General features: G+C 49.2%; 1 protein-coding gene across 3 annotated transcripts in view; it reads right to left on the minus strand.

The window, feature by feature from the left end:
- The window catches only part of EXOC6B (exocyst complex component 6B), a 313,474-nt gene that overhangs the window by 100,515 nt on the left and 197,218 nt on the right, over positions 1-15,741 (minus strand). For 2 of the 3 annotated variants that reach the window (XM_064448801.1, XM_064448799.1), the window contains exons 16-19: positions 13,462-13,573; positions 9,941-10,075; positions 8,647-8,826; positions 3,125-3,154 (exon numbers count right to left, since the gene is read on the minus strand). In XM_064448801.1, the coding sequence (XP_064304871.1) occupies positions 3,125-3,154; positions 8,647-8,826; positions 9,941-10,075; positions 13,462-13,573 (457 nt within the window). The remainder of the gene's footprint in view (positions 1-3,124; positions 3,155-8,646; positions 8,827-9,940; positions 10,076-13,461; positions 13,574-15,741) is intronic. The other variant, XM_064448800.1, reaches the window with a different exon arrangement.

Here is a 15,741-nt window from a genome sequence, read left to right on the forward strand (position 1 = left end):
TATTTATTGCCGTTCATGAAACACAATGAAGAAAGACCACGGCGACCATAAGAAATCCATGAGGATCTGCACTTTTAAATGCTTTGCTTCTCTTTCTTGCTATTACACCTAACCTAGGCCACAGGATCCAGGGAGAACATAGCTCAGTGTAACGGCACCCCTCCGATGCTCACGGAACAACGTGCCCTTAGCGGCAGCCCCTTCAACCACACCAACAGCACTCAACCGCGCTCCGGCGGCCGTGTGCTCCGAAGGGTGGGCACGAGCTCCCGGCGCTTCTCCGGGCAGCCTCACTTCAACTGTCCTCTGCTCGGGGACCCCAAAGGACATCGCATTGGCAGGGTGGGCTCCTCGAGGGCAGGGGGGTCTCCTCCCGCGGGGAGGTTAAGCCAGATAGCTGGGGGCTTTGGAAGCAGATGCGGTGTTCATTGGAGGTCCTCACTGGCGCATCCTCAACGTAAGAGAAGCCCTACAAGATTTCAGGTTGCCAGCGGATGAAATAAGAGGAAAGCATATAATTGCGGTGTCTATGTCTGTTTCGCTTAAATTCGCTAAAGGGAGGGGGGGGGGAAAAACACCTCATACTTTAACTTCTTGTTAGGGTTTCTGGAAGGTGTAGGCTGGGGCTCTGGTGCAGGAGGCAGCAGGCATGTTTGGATTCCTTACACTGAGAATGGATTTTCGGCTGCCAAATTCCCCGTACCGCACATCTGATTCTTTGTGTATGTACGTGCATGCAGAAGTAAGCATAAAATAGCTTTATAAATCTAAGTTCGTAAAATAAAAATCAAAGCCAAGCATGCCAAGGTGACTACACAAAGGGAAGCAATACCTAGGGAAGCGTGCACACCCTGATTTAAAGGATTTATGGGACTGGGCATTTTAGCTTCAATTAATTTTCAAAGTGCTGAAAGCAGACAAGAAACCATGTAATTACAAGATAACTTGGCTTACCCGGATTCGAGTTAACTAGCGCTCCCGGGTTAATCAGAGGTCAGCCTTCTCCCCAGCCAACAAAGCTAAATCCACCGTATTTGAATGCTTTGCTCCTCGCTTTAAAGCAACCATCAGTTCTTGTTTCGACCCCTTCATTTTGGTAACTCTTTGGGATTTCAGAGACGCTTGAGAAGACCAGGGAAGTAATGCCCAGCCACTGTCGGCAGCACGGCGGGCAGCGCGGGACCACACAGCCATGCAAGCGCTGCTCCCGGCACCAGCCCATCTTCCCCCGACCAAGGCACCCTCGTTTTAAGGGCATTTTGCCCCACCCTTCAGGGCAAGCTGGTCCAAGCACCCCCTCAGGAGCCTCAGACCATCCCTGGGGAGCAGAGGAAGCCCCCTGAGGACCTTACAGGGAGGATTTGCTTTTCTTTTTCCTGCGTGTCTGACTCTACAACACCGAGAAACTTCCAGGATTAGCCATAACTACTTCCCACCGGACATTTTAAACTCCATTAAAATTACTCCTTTGTCCTGCTATTTTGTACAATCAGATTTTTATTTTTCAATCTCTATTAGACGGATTAGTGATTTATTTCCACCAATTAATACAAACTAGCTAGGGAACAGAAAATTAGAGGGGTTAAAAGGAAAATTAGAATCTGTTGCAGTTAAAAACAAAACCAAGAGCAGGCTAGCAAAGTCCCACCGTATAAAGGGATTACTCCATTCCTGACCCCTTCCAGGGAACCTCCAGGTATTATTTTTCATTGATTTACCTTAATGAAACTAATGCACCCCTCTCCATAGGAAGCTGACTCCATAGCTGTCTAGGCACTGGATTCAATTAAAGAAATAAATACATCTGGCTTCTAAATGGTTGAAAGCCTTGAAAAGCCAGCGGCAATACCACTTTTTGCATCTGTCTCTCTTAGGATACACCCTAAGGACACCACGTAGGACGGTCGACATTCAACACCGCTCCTGGAAACCTGCGGGCGCGGGGGGATGCCCGAAGCATCCCTGCCTGCTGCCCGACGGCGCGGGCAGCTCCCGCAGCCCTGCCAGCAACCGAGCCACGGCTTTGATGGAAGCTGGCCTCAAATTGCTTTAACAAGGCTCTTTCTTTTCAGAAGCTGGCGTTGATTTGAGACCTCGATGTTGACTTAGAAACCCCCAGGTGCCCAGAGCCTGCAAATACTCAAGGCTTAGCTATGCTCAGTTTCCAGGAAAAGGGGTACACGCACCCAACCGCGGCGTGAAATATCAATACCACCGTGGCAGCTCAGCGTTAAAATGAAGAGCAGGGGTTAAGGGTGGAAAAGCAGAAGCTGGGGTAGAGGCTACGCCTCCGCGACGGCCGCGTCTCGCACCGCACAACCGCGTCGAGCAGGGCTGCACCGACAGAAAAACGAGGCGTGCTTTGCTCGCACGTGCCTTGGCTTGCAGACATGGGAATAGAGGAAACAAGGTAGCTCGAGAGCACTTTGTTTGCGATCTATCCAGGGAAGCGCTGCGGATTTTTCTCCCGCACATGAAACAAGCAGAAATGACAACGATTAGAGGGGTTCGTTGAACCAGAAGGCAGGTCCGAAAGGTCTCCTTCGCTTTCTTTGTGCTAGTTGCCCTAATCCAAATAGGGAGACAGTAAACGTCAAGAACCCACACTATTTTCTGGATAAAACGCTATTCTGCCACCCTAGCCGGAGGGAAGGCTTAGCGGCCCAAGCCCCGGGTCGGAGCACTTAGACCAGGAGGAACGTCAGGCTGAAACCCCCACGGGGGATTTGTCTGAACAAAATACAGGGAGTGAGGGGGGATTTTACAAACATCTTTTCTCTTTCAAGAGTGAAGATCCCATCACGCTTTCCCTAATAACAGGCATTTCTCCTAATTCCCCACGCATTGAGGGACGCTTGGGGGATAAAAGGAGCCAGTTAAATGCGACGTGCTCTAAAAGCAACCATTTAGCAATGCTACTGCAACACTACGCTTGTGGGTGACCTGCCTGGAAGGAAACCCTTTCCCCTGGTCTCTTATTTATCCTATTGATTTAAACTCCTACTCAGGCTTTTCCTTTCCTCCCTTCCGAGACTAAGGACCTTTTCTGGTTCAACTCACCCCCCGACATTTGAGGTGCGAGCAGAGCAGACTGAACGCGCACGACACGCAGTCTTGTACTCACCGACATTGTAGAGTGGACATCTACATCCCCCTACAGAGGACAACACAGGGAGTTTAAAGTCAAATGCAGAAGAGAGCAAAGCAACAGCGCGAAAGGCAGAGAGGTACCCATCGGTCATCGCCCCATGGTGCCTACAACCCACCAGCGCCCCAGCCCAGGCACCGGCTGCTCGGCAGTTGGCAGAGTATTAAAAAAGCAAACTATGAGCTCTTTGAACCTGGTCTAAGGAGGATGAGGAGGAACTCAAAGTACCACAAGACCAGTTTTATTGCTATTAAATATGCTCTGCAAGTCAACACCCATGTGCCCCAGCTCTCCCACCTGTAAGGTGGAGGTGATGGATGTCAAACCCTAGCGAGCGTCAGCAGGGATCAGCTCAAGCAAAACTTGCTTCACTCTTCCGAGGGCAAGGGGGTGTTGTCTAAGCCCAGACAGGACTTGTGCAAATCTAACGAAGGTGCCTTTGGTGTTCATACGATGCTTTCATGACCATTATATTCCACTTGGGTCTCTCCCAATGTGATCAAGGCTGTGGTTGGTGCAAAGTTCAAGGCATTTTACTTCCACGCACAGTGCCTTGTCTTTTAAAATGTTACAGAGGGATTTGGCCTTTTAAATAAAAACATAGGTAATCGTTCTCTTTAAAAAGAAAAGAAACACTTCCAAAGCTCTTTCTACCAAAGCAAGAGCTGCCGGGGCTGGCGTATTTATTTGCAACCGGGAGGAGAAGCCAATACAGTGAATAAGGCAAAAACGTTGCAGGCAGAGCGGCCGCTGCGTTCACGCGGCTCCAGCCGAAATCTGTGCCTGCCATCTGGCAAAAATAAGCACAAAAGGGGAAAAAAAAACCCAACCAACCCCGAACCCCCTTTGCAGAGAGTTCACACTGAACTGCTCGAGACGGCAGAGGTTAGAGTTTGTTCAATCGCTGAAAGATTGCTTCCCCTTCCCGGGTCAGCATCACCTCTTGACCTGCCCTGATTACCTTCCAAAGGAGGTTATCAAGATACAAGACTAACAGAGGATTAAAGGAAACTTAAAATAAAAACAAAACACCCCCCCCTTCCCCCAACTCTGCTCCCCTCCCCCAAGAAAACATCCTTGCTTTGTTAACCTGACAGTTCACTGTAGGTGTTGACACAACCCTCCATCTTTGAGAAGCTTAATGTCAACAAATCAGTGTGTTTGGAGTAGCCCTGTCAATGCGATTTACATTAACTTGTCTAACAAGAAAGAAAAACAACAATCAGCCATCAAAGACAAAAGGCTTTTTCACTCATTCTTTTATAAGTATTATGCTGGAAATGTTAATTTTTGAGGCCATGGCCCTTTACTTGCTGAAAACCAGAAACCACCTTTTTTTTTTCCCTAAAATATTTTTTTAAAGTTTTTTTTTTTCCTTAAAAAAAAGAAGTATTTTCTTTTAACGGAGGCCCGAGCATCCCACGTTAATAAGCTCAGCAGCAGCAGTAACCGACTCCCTGGGTAACGCAGGAAGAGGGCAGCCTTGATGCCAAATGTTAATTACGCTTTGATTTCCACCAGCGTGTTATTTGCTTTGAGACATTTTGGGCACTTAGCGGAGCATTTTCGAATTGTGGCTCTAAACCACCATGAAAATTTCAGGCAGCAGCGGTATGCACCAAAACCCCATTAACTTCACCATGAACTTTTCCTCCCCCCACCCCGGCACATGCTGTACCCACCAGCATGCCCTTTGCAGCTGGGGGCCCAGCGTCCCGAAGCAAAGCTGGAAAAAGCAAATCGATTCCAGGGATTCCTAATATCAAGTGGTTTCCACCGTTTCCCACAATGTCTACTCTGATGCTCTAAAGGAAAAATTAGGGATTGCAATTCCTGCTCGAACACTAGAGAAAGCAGCGACTCTTAATGCCACTCCACAAGCTGGGACTAACTTTGGTCTGGGCTATTTTCCCTGCTCGAGCAGGGGGGTTGGGCCAGACGACCTGCTTGCCCTGAGAGGTGGTCGATGCCCCATACCTGGGAACACCCAAGGCCAGGCTGGACGGGGCTCTGAGCGACCTGGTCTGGGTGAAGATGTCCCTGCTCGCTGCAGGGGGTTGGGCTGGATGGGCTCTAAAGGTCCCTCCCAACCCAAACTGTGCTATGATTCGATGACCTCCAGAAGTCCCCTCCAACCTCAACCTTTCTGGGATTCACCCCAATAAATACAGGAAAAAAATCAGCCCTATGTCTCCAAAAAGGGAAACATAAAACCTAATGCCCAAATCTGGGCTCAGAGTCACCTTTTAGCTCACTCAGCCTCTCTGCTCCTCTTCCCCCCCCTCTCTGAAACACTGACTTGAGTCAACCGGACCCTTCAAGGCCATTTGATCTGCCTTGCGGCGAGCTGGAGCCTTGACCCCAGAAAGGTTTCCTGCAGATGAGCAGCCCCGTCCAAGACAATGGGATTACTCACAGCCGTCAAGTTAAGGAGCCGCCTGCATTTTTGCAGGCTCAGGACTTTCGGCTCCGCTCTATTACAGGACAGCACTTTTCGTTGGTGTAATTTTAGCACGGTAACTGCCAACATGCCCAGGCTGAGTTTCTTTGATCAGCAGGCGAAGGCTTTTCTCGGTGTAATTACTGGTGTGACAAAAGGCAGGTGAGTAGCTTGGCTCCTGCCACTTAGTCATCTCCTGAGACTGCCACTCTTCTCTCCTAAAAATTGGCTGCAAGTTCAAATGCCAGGCGAGCGCTTCTCGCCTATTTTAAAATTGTGTAAATTCAGTCAACATGATGGTACCTGCTCTGCAAGACGGGGCATTTCCAAACCAGGAAAGGGCACGAGAACAGGAAGGGACGGTGTTGCGTGGAGGCGACTCCGAGAGACAAGAAGGTGCTCCACTCTCCAAAGATGGTGCACAGTCACTTGTTTTTCTTTATGAGCTACTGGCAGGGTGGAAATCCTATATTTTATAGCTGGAACAGGCTGAAAATTGATTTCAAACTGGCCAGCAACTCCTCTTAGATCGTAATGCTATGGTGCTAATTAATTTGGGCTGGATTTGGATCAGCAGTACAGAAACAGCGCTGCCTTGCCTCTAGCAATCCTCCAATATCCTCTTTTCATTATATTTCACACTTTTTGGAGGCAGTTCCTTTCCCCCTTGGACCCTTCTCACTCTTTCCTGTCACAAATGAAGCTCATCCCACATAACTGGTGCTTCCAGAAACATCTCTGACGTTTTTCTGCATTGGTTTAGGCAGATGTGAGCCTCTACACGCCTTATCTCACAGGATCACAGGTTGGAAGGGACCTCAGGGATCATCTAGTCCAACCTTATCTCCTACATTTCATTTAGCAAAGCGCGGAAATTTTAACATGTTTCGAAATAAGCCACTGGAAAAAGGCCCTTGAACCCTACAAGAACGAACCAGGAGAGACACCAAGGGAGCTGGGTGCCTTTTCGATGTACCCTGATTCTTTTCTGACTTGTTCTCACCCACCATTGCCCACGGGATCCACAGGGACCCATCAGCAGTGTTCAGTGACGGCATCTTCACAGCACTCCTCTAAAAGAAGAAACTCCAATATATACAAAAAAACCCCAGACCTCCATCTCCTACAGACTATTGAACCAGACCTACAGCTTCATAAATCAGATTGCAGCACCTGACTGACTCGCCTCCCCTGTCCCGCAGGGCTGTCGGGGGGATCGGTGCCACGCCGCGCTTTGAAGATCAGGCGCTGCGTGTGCGCTGGTTGAACAGCACCGGCACATTCGCCGGCGCCTCCAGCGGGGCACGCTGCAGACAGCCTCCGTCTCAGCTCGGACCTTTCTGATCCGCTTCTGGGAGAGAAACGGCTGCTTCAATCCGTCTCAGTCCTTTTTAGAGCTATTAGCTGCCCTCCCAGACTCCAAAACAATTTTGACTCACTCAGAAAGGGAATATTAATATTTAAGGAAGATAAATCACTCCAGGAGCATCTCATAGATCACTGTGGGCATCTCTCCCCATCCTCATCTCTCCTGCTAGCTATGCTTCATGCTCTGGTGAAGTGACCAATCTCCCTGTCAAACTCCATTACTTGCTTGCATAAGTACTCCCAGTATGATTTGTGGAAGTGGTCCCCAGGCGATACCCCACCCCTGTGCATCCGCATCTCCTCTTTTAAGGAGAAATCCGGCAGTTGAGGGATCCAGCCACCTCCAAGCGCCCCCAGGCTCCAGAGGGCACCTGCCCCACGCCCGCTCGCACGGGCACCAGCCACGCCGCTCAGGGCTGCTACCGGACGGGACGTGCTGGCGACAAACCTGGCCTGAGCAAGAAGATGGGCGAAAGCCCTTCCGACCTCTCTGCACGGGGGGGCCACACTTCATTTTGAAGTTCACTGCAGTGACAACAGAGCCAAGAAAGCACCTTCTCCTCTACAGCACCTCCAGGTGCAGAGAACTGGGAAAGCCACTTCGACTTCTCTTTTGGTGGCTTCTCCATCCCCAGCGGATCAGTCCTCATTTCCATCTGCCTACCAAATCTTCCTGCTGCGACAGAGGAAGCAAAAGGCATGAGCCATGCAGAAGACTGCAAAGTTTTGGGGCTGTAAAACCTCCCAAAACGGCTCTGGAATGCTTGAACATCCTTCCAGTAAAGCAATCGCAGCGACATAAACAAGCAGAATGGAGTTAAGGAAACTGCCGTTGTGTTCGATTAGTCTTTTCTTCCTGTTTATACCCAAGCCCGTGAAAGGTGCCCAGTGTGTGCCAGCGTGCCATAACCCTGGGCACCCACTAACAGCAAATAAGTAACAGTCCAGTGAAGAAGAAAGGTCTGAAATTGCTTTTAGGACAAATACAGTGTTCTGTGGATTTGCTATTTCAAAATACCTGCTGACTGAAGATACTCGTAAGTATATATCCAGACAGCTGAGAACAAATCTTATTTAAAGGAAAAAAAGCTGTCTGAGCAAAAATGAAACTCCCTGATGATTATATTTTTCCTATTCATCGGGACACTACTCAGCCAGCTGCAAAAAACAACATAAAATACATTTTTTGATCGCAATAACAGCATAAGCGCAGGTATATTTTAGCCAGCAGAGAAAAGAAAGAAACATATGCTGCCTTCCAGCGCAGAGCAATATTTTGATGTGAGGCACCCAGTGACTTGACAAACATTTGGAAACGTATCTGCAGTACAAATAATAGACACTCCTTTACTGGGATCTCTTGAAAAAAAATCTTGAATGCTAATGTATCTTAAAAATAGGTGGCTAGTGAATTATGATCCTACTTCTACATGGTGGACTGTGACACGTCCCTCGTTCACATACAAGTAGGCTTGCAAATACTTAGGCAGACTCTCACTGAAGCCCAACTTGTGGTAAGACATGAAGTAGTTTGCTTTATGGATTTGTTATTTCAAAACGCTTGGCGGTACAAGGGCCCACTTCCACCACGCTCCATAACACCTGGAGCAACCATTAGCTTCAACAGCGCCATGGATGCCCGTGTGCTCCCTGGGCAGAGAAAGGAAGCAACTGGGTGGAGGTGGCTTACCGGGAGGTGGGTGAACACAGCAAACGTGCTGCGCAGAAAGCCAATGAGATCTACAAGGTAGTCGCTGGCCTTGCTGCCCGGCTCCATGGCCATCCAGTCGTAGTCCGCCAGCTGCAAGAACTGGTCTATCTTCTGGTTCAGGTTAGTGTAAATCTCCTCCTCGGCAGCATGGCGGGCGTCCTGGGAAACAAGACATTACGTGGGACCGAGTTGCCAATCCACAAGTCAACAGCAGTAACAGGACGTGAGACTGACCCAACCTTTAGCCCCAAAGACGACGCGCCTGGAGGCAACCTCATGGCTGCTACAGCCTCAGGTTAGCTCAGCCTGGTGGGACATGTGCCTCCAGGGCAGTGGTAGGCAAGGCCAAGCTGGGGACTACCTCTGATGCAACCTGGGGACCAGGAGGACAAATCTAGTGCAGGATGGGAGAGATGGAGAGAGATGGGAGAGGAACGTCCTACATGGGCAAAGGTCGAGGCCCAGCAAACGATGTGCGGGAGGAGCACAGAGAAGCCTCCCTGCCAGAATAAGGGTAGGAAAACTCACCCTTCGGCCAAATAGGTAGATGATGCCAAAAGGGACAACGAATGGACTTCCCTGGGGACGTGGGGCCTCAGCCTCCTGCTGAGTTATCCCACGGGCAAACCTCTCCTAACCAATTCCCTACCGTTGCTCCAGTCCTCGGTGCTGTTCCCATCTCCTGCTCTCCAGCCGCAGGACACAATTCAGACACCCCACAGGTGACCCAGTTATGGCCTTCAGATTTCATGTAAAGTATCTGAGTGGACACTCCTGGGTTATGATTTAAAGATTTAAACACTGGGAAGTCTAGCAATTTCTGCCAGCCCTGATTTTTAGGGGGTAATGCTAAAAGGAGTGGAAAGGTACAGAAATATAAGTTCTGAAAATCTATTCTCCTCTCGGGTGAAAGAGGAGAGCTTGCGTTCATGGCCAGATGTGCGTAACGCTGTACGGCGCTCAAACAGCAACATGAAAATTCATTAAAAAAAAAACAAAAAAAAGGCTTTTGTTTAAAAGCTGCTTAATCCTTTAGATAATAAGTGCTGCCGTCACATCCTGTAAATTAGGGCTACAAAAGCTCATGATCTCGACAGAAGTAACGCTCCGAAGGACAAACCCAACAGCTAGTCTGATGGTGTGAGCTTCCCAGGACATGACAAAATTCCCCGGCAGCTCAGCTCAGCTCCCCACGTCCCCACACGCGCTCTGAAAGCAGATACTCTCCAACCAAACATCAACTCCACGGAGGTGGATCTACCAGCCTTCTCACCTTGAAGGTTGTGGTCCCATAGAGTTTCGTAGTGTGGACAGTTTCTGGAAGTACATTAGTGATATTGGTTATGAATTCCTCTAGGAACTTGCAGGATTTCTCCAAATGGGTCGTATTTATAATAATCTGTACAAGCTGCAAAGGCAAAAAAAGGTATCCTGAAGCCAGGGACGTTCCAGGTTAATGGACACCAATTTATAAGAAAAGCTGTCGCTGTACAAACACACAAACCTTTGCTACACGCTCAAAGACTCTCCTTTAACAACATCAGAAACTTCAGTACAAGATAATTTGGGGGGAAAAGCATTTCCCAGGACAGCCACTAATACCACAAAAGAGTTTTTTTAATGACTTTCCTGCGTTCGGCTGTCAGTCAGGGCTCGTTTCAGCGCAGATCAAATACAACAGGCTTACAAAAGAAAAAAAAAAAGCCATGTCAAATCACAGGTATTCTGTCTGCTAATGAACCCTAAGTAACCCGTACCTTGAGTGACACCGAACAACATCATACTGTGGCATTTAACAAAGAAGCCGCAAGGTTTTACTCTTCTGAGGGTGGTGTGGGTGCACAGCAGATCTCACCCTGGTATCTTCCCGGTTATCATACCCACCATTACCTGCAATTTTCGTAATGCTGTCTTCTCAGCTGCCTTCACATGGCGTTATTTCGGGACATTAAAGGCAGCTACAGAGTAAGAGCCTCTGCTGAAGTCAACCAACACAAACACAATCCAGAGCAAACCAACCCAGGCTTCCACTTCAGGATCACTGACTTGGAAGCACCATTAATTCCTTAAGCAGGTACCTTTTTTCCGAGCAGGCTGCCGTGAATACATTCAAGGAGCAACATAAGGTATAACAAGACCCTTCCAAATAATTTATAGCTCAGACCTTATGCCAAAACAGTTCCCTTACAGACAGAGAAGGCATTACAATGCCCCGGACTGATGTAATTTAACTGATGGAGTATGGCGCGGCAGTCCGCAGTTACCTCCTCTAAAGAAATTGTTTTTAAACACTTGCAAATCTTCTGAACGAGAGGGATTAATCACCGATTTGAGTGTTGCAGGCACAGGAATATTGAAGGAAGGCTGCAAAGCTTATAGCACCCAACTCTTGTTATTGCCAGATGACGTGAGAAGGGTCAGAGTTTGGGAGGCTTATCTTGGATATTAGGAAGAAAAAGAGTCATTAGGAAGGGAGTGCAGAACTGGAAGAGGGTGCCCAGAGAGGCTGAGGGACCTGTGTTTTGGAGAAATTAAAACTCACGTAGAGAAAGCAATGGTTGATGTGATCCAAAATCCCGCTTCCACTGAGAGGTTGGGCTGGACACCTCCGGAGGTCCCTTCCAGCCAACACTTCCACGATTTCAGTCACGTTTTTGTTTTTAAGAAATCAAATTACAATCTCCTTGAACTCCTCCCGTTTTGTACTTGGTCCCTCAAACGTATTACAGAGGTAACATGGGGGGCTTCTCATTTCTGAGCAACTTGGGTTAATTCTGTTCTGGATTTTTGCCTTCAAACAAGTGCTCATTTGTTTTCCTCTGTGTCAGACAGCCCTGGCATCACGATCGTGACATATTTTCCCGTAGTTTCAAGGTAATCAACCATTAGATATCTCCAACTGTGTGAAATCCCCCCTAAACTCCTCTGATCACCACAACTTACCGGTCCAGATCAGCTACCAAACTCGAAGGCCCTAATTGCTTTGATTCTCTTCCACCACTTGCTATGAGCTTTTCTGCTCCCTCTCTGGCTCCTTCAAGTCCTCTTGAATTCAGAGGGGGAAGACCTTCTCGTTGGGGTATGCAAATGAAAAAAAATAGTAGCGCTGTCTCCCTCTCTTTCGCTGGGGGATGTCAGGACTATTCAAAGCACCAGGATTATTTGGAGCAGGCTTGGTGGCAAACTTCAACATCCACTGCTCAGACGTCGCCCCAGAAAAGAGCAATGGAAAAATAAGAGAGGATAACAAAGCGGGAGGGCTCACACGCACAGCCTTGTGGTGCCTTGTCCACTGCTGGGAAAACGACATTGGAGAACCCAGAAATGGATAGTGCTGCTTTGTGCAAAAACCAAATCCGAGCCGTGAGAGCTATGCAAGGTACTTAAATATCTTCTGCAGTCGCCTGGGCACCAGACTACGCTTGTATATGATCTGGGACTCTGCCACGCACCCTTTAATTCCTGTGCTCCACACAGTCACATCGGTGCCTCTTCTTAACCGGGAAGGATTTGAGAAGCTCTGAAGCAAAACACCGCGTGCTTCTGTTTGGATGAGCAGCTCAATGGTTACACCAAGAAAAGAGGCAGGAGGGGACGAAGATGCTTAAAGGAGTTTTTCTTCAACCAAATTACAAAACGCTGATGGTAGAGACAACCCCAGGAGAGAGCCAGCTGTACCTCGGTAAGCGGTGAGGAACAAGAGGGTGAAAATACAGGAGACTGAGAGATGAACACCAGTCTCTGGACATCCTACACCTTTATTTTAAACTCAAGTTGCGCTACGTAGGCTTTCCTCGCAAAAATCCTCTTCAGCTCCAAAGCACGTGAAGAAGCCACTCTCAGCCCAAAGAGAGGCACCACCTCCACCCGACGTGGAAGATGCCAAGGAACGTCTACACCATCTAAACCGGGCCGAAGCGGCCGAGAGGGCTGGCGCGCCCGGTTCGCCCTTCCTGCGCTCAGTCCCACTGTGGGAACGTTCGCAACAGCAGCAAAAACGATCGTTTGGGGGACGGATAGTGCCGGGATAGTCTTGCATTCCTCTTCGTGGGGGGAGCCTTGGGAGGAGCAGGAGGGAAGAGAAATTTGCCCCCAGGGAGGAGAGAGATTCCAGACTTCAAGATAAAGGGCTGAGGAAGCATCATGTGTAAATACACACTGCTGTAAATGCACTAAACTCTCCAAAACTCACCTCCATGGGGTATTTAGTGTCCAGAGAACACGACACGTTTCTATACCAATTAAACAACTGCAACTCTATTAACACCTACTCATTTAATAACAGCACACAGAGGTCCCACCAAGGGATCCAAACTGCCTTGGGTACACACACGTTCCCAAACAGCCATGATTTACGTGCGTTAAACGTTTCAGAAATCTGATTTTGTGCACAAAAAAGTATCAATCGCAAAAGGAAAATGCCACTATAGAGTTTAAACTGTAGCGGTGTGCTGAAACCGCCTCAGACGTCACCTATAGCCCCCACTTGCCTCTTCTCTGGCGCTCCTCAAAGTCCTCTTACCCACCACCTTAATCCAGATATATAATCCTCCACAGATTCAAAAGAGAGCCAATTCTAACAGCAACAGCGAAAAAGCTCCCCCTTCCCTTCAGCACTAAGTGTTTCTTTCTTTGCACAGCAATGCTGTGTGGTTCCATTGCTGTTTTCCAACCTAATATTGTATAACAATGCTCCAAACCAGCATCTCTGAAGGTGCTGTAAGGAGTTCCAGGGACCAAACCCCCTCCTGTCACCCTGCCCTGGAAAAGGGTCTCCTCGAAGCCGCGTCCTACCTCCGTCAGCCCGACGTTTTTCCTCTTGATGACATTCTGTAAACAGTTGCTCAGCGTTCGGGTCAGCAGCAGATTCGTAGATTTTCTAATCATATCATCAACTTCGGTGGAGCTGAAAAGGAGAATTTAAGGAGAGATTTGAAAAATGCTTCCTGAAAAGAAAACCACCTGGAGCCCTCATCACCCAGTCTCCTGCCCAACCCTCCTCTGCCTTATGTGTGATCATCTGTGCACCGCTTACAGGCACTGGCATGCTGATATATACTAAAATACCAACCAATTTAGGTCTTTTTGTGCATGTGTCGTAAGGAAGGGGGACTAACGCGTGCTGAACCCACATCCCCAAGCCTCTCCTCTTGGAGGGGCTGGTCCAGCACGGGTAGGAGCTGCCCACAGCGTCAGCACTGCCCCACGCAGCCAAGCCACCAGCCTGTACAGAACGCCAGAGCATTGCACGCAAGGGGAAAGGGATCAAAGACCTGCAACGGCGGGAAAAAACCAAATCAAACTCCCCAAATACCCTCCCAACCTTCTCACGGCTTTTTCTTTAACTAAACCAGACTGGAAGCTCTTGCAACGTGTTCACGCCCTTTGCCAGGCGGTTGCAACTGCAGCATCGCTGAAGCTTGGGGGTTTGGCTTTCTGCTGAAGTGCTGCTGCCCCTCCACCGTGCATACCAGAAGGGTCTCCTTTCTGAAGGAGGTTTTGGGAACCCACCCCAACACAGGCTCCTTTGATCTGTCGTTGGCCCTGCATTAGCCCTGACACCACGGGGCTTTATCTCTGGCAGCGCAGTGACAAGCAGCTGAGGGCAAAGAAAATTTTCAACTGGAGGCTGAGAAACATTAATAACTTTAAGGCTCCCGGTAAATCACACCCGTGACCTTTTGCTCCTTCTCCTGTTTTACCTGACAAATGGGCCAGATTACAAAGCAGGGATGGACACCAGAAGCAAAAGCAAAGCTTGCGGTTACCCCGCCGCCGGCGCGCGAGGTGGGGGACCTCGGGGTGCTGCTATTGGGGTGCCTGCTGGTGCAGGGACGGGTGCCGCCAGCCCTCGTCCAGCTCACATCTCCCAAATTTCTGTGTCTAAGGTTAGAGCAGATGCGCTGAGCCGAGCCCTGGTCCGTCAGCGCCATGAGCTTGGGAAAGCAAGTCTGAGTCTTCTCCAACAGCAACCTGTGGTCACAGCAGCATCCCTGAACCTGCTCATCCTCCCCGAGCACCGCACATCCTTCGGTCAACTACATTTTTCAAGTCGTTCAGGACCTTCCTTGTGCTGCTGCAGAATAATTGCACTGAAATCCCCCAGATTCCCAGGAGAAGCGGCAAATACTGCTCCCTGCTTGCATCTCTAAGCAAAATCATGCTCATATTTCCATGAAACTGAGAAAACCGTGTCTTGCTGCAGCTTTCCCAAGGAAAAGCCCAGCTGCACGACTCCCTGCCCGCCCAGCGGCTGCTCGCCACGCTGCGCTCCCCAACAGGTTTCACTAATATTTCCTTTCCCCTGATGTTTAGAAGCCTGCTTTTCTGAGCTACACGCCTGCCAAGGGTTGACCGCTGTCTCCTTCCCAGTTGGACACAGGCGGAGCAAGGCCAGCAGCTTGGCAGGACCCAGCTCCTGAGAACTTAAATTCAATGTCATCAGCCAAAGTATTAGTGTGGGTCTCTTCTAGATCATGACCACTGATCCCCGTGAGTTTATTTTCCTCCTGTTTAGCAGAGGAGCACACCCTGTGCCAGCGACGATCAGGACTAGCCCACTCCATGTCCCAGACGGACCCCTGGGCTCCTCCCTTGCAGGGTTTTCATGTCCGGTCCAAGGTGATGCATCTGGCTTTTTTAAAATGTGGAACAGAAATCAAAATGTGGGGGGAGAAGTAACCAGCCAATGAATTTTCCTGGTCTTTACACCATGGGTAGGGCTCTCAAATAAGGTTTTACTTAAACAAAACAAAAAAAACAAACCCCAAACCCACCACGCATGCATGCATACACCCTCCAGGCCCTCCATCATCCCCCAGGAAGAACCAGATTGTGCCCAGTCCCCTCCAGCAGACAATAGAATGGTTAAATATAGCAAGTACAATAAAATCTAACCCTGTGACGGTCTACAGATGGTAAAAAGGAGACTTAAAGTGAAGGGGTGATACAAAGGAACCCTGTGACACCGGGGGCAGCTGCCTGCTGCTGCCGGAGCGGCGCTGGAACCGGGGCAGGGGCTGGGGAGCAAAACGGGCTCGACCCACACTCAGAGTGGGGTGAAGAAAAAACGGG

Source organism: Phalacrocorax carbo, chromosome 4, assembly GCF_963921805.1.
Source record: "Phalacrocorax carbo chromosome 4, bPhaCar2.1, whole genome shotgun sequence".
NCBI classification, from domain to species: Eukaryota; Metazoa; Chordata; class Aves; order Suliformes; family Phalacrocoracidae; genus Phalacrocorax; species Phalacrocorax carbo.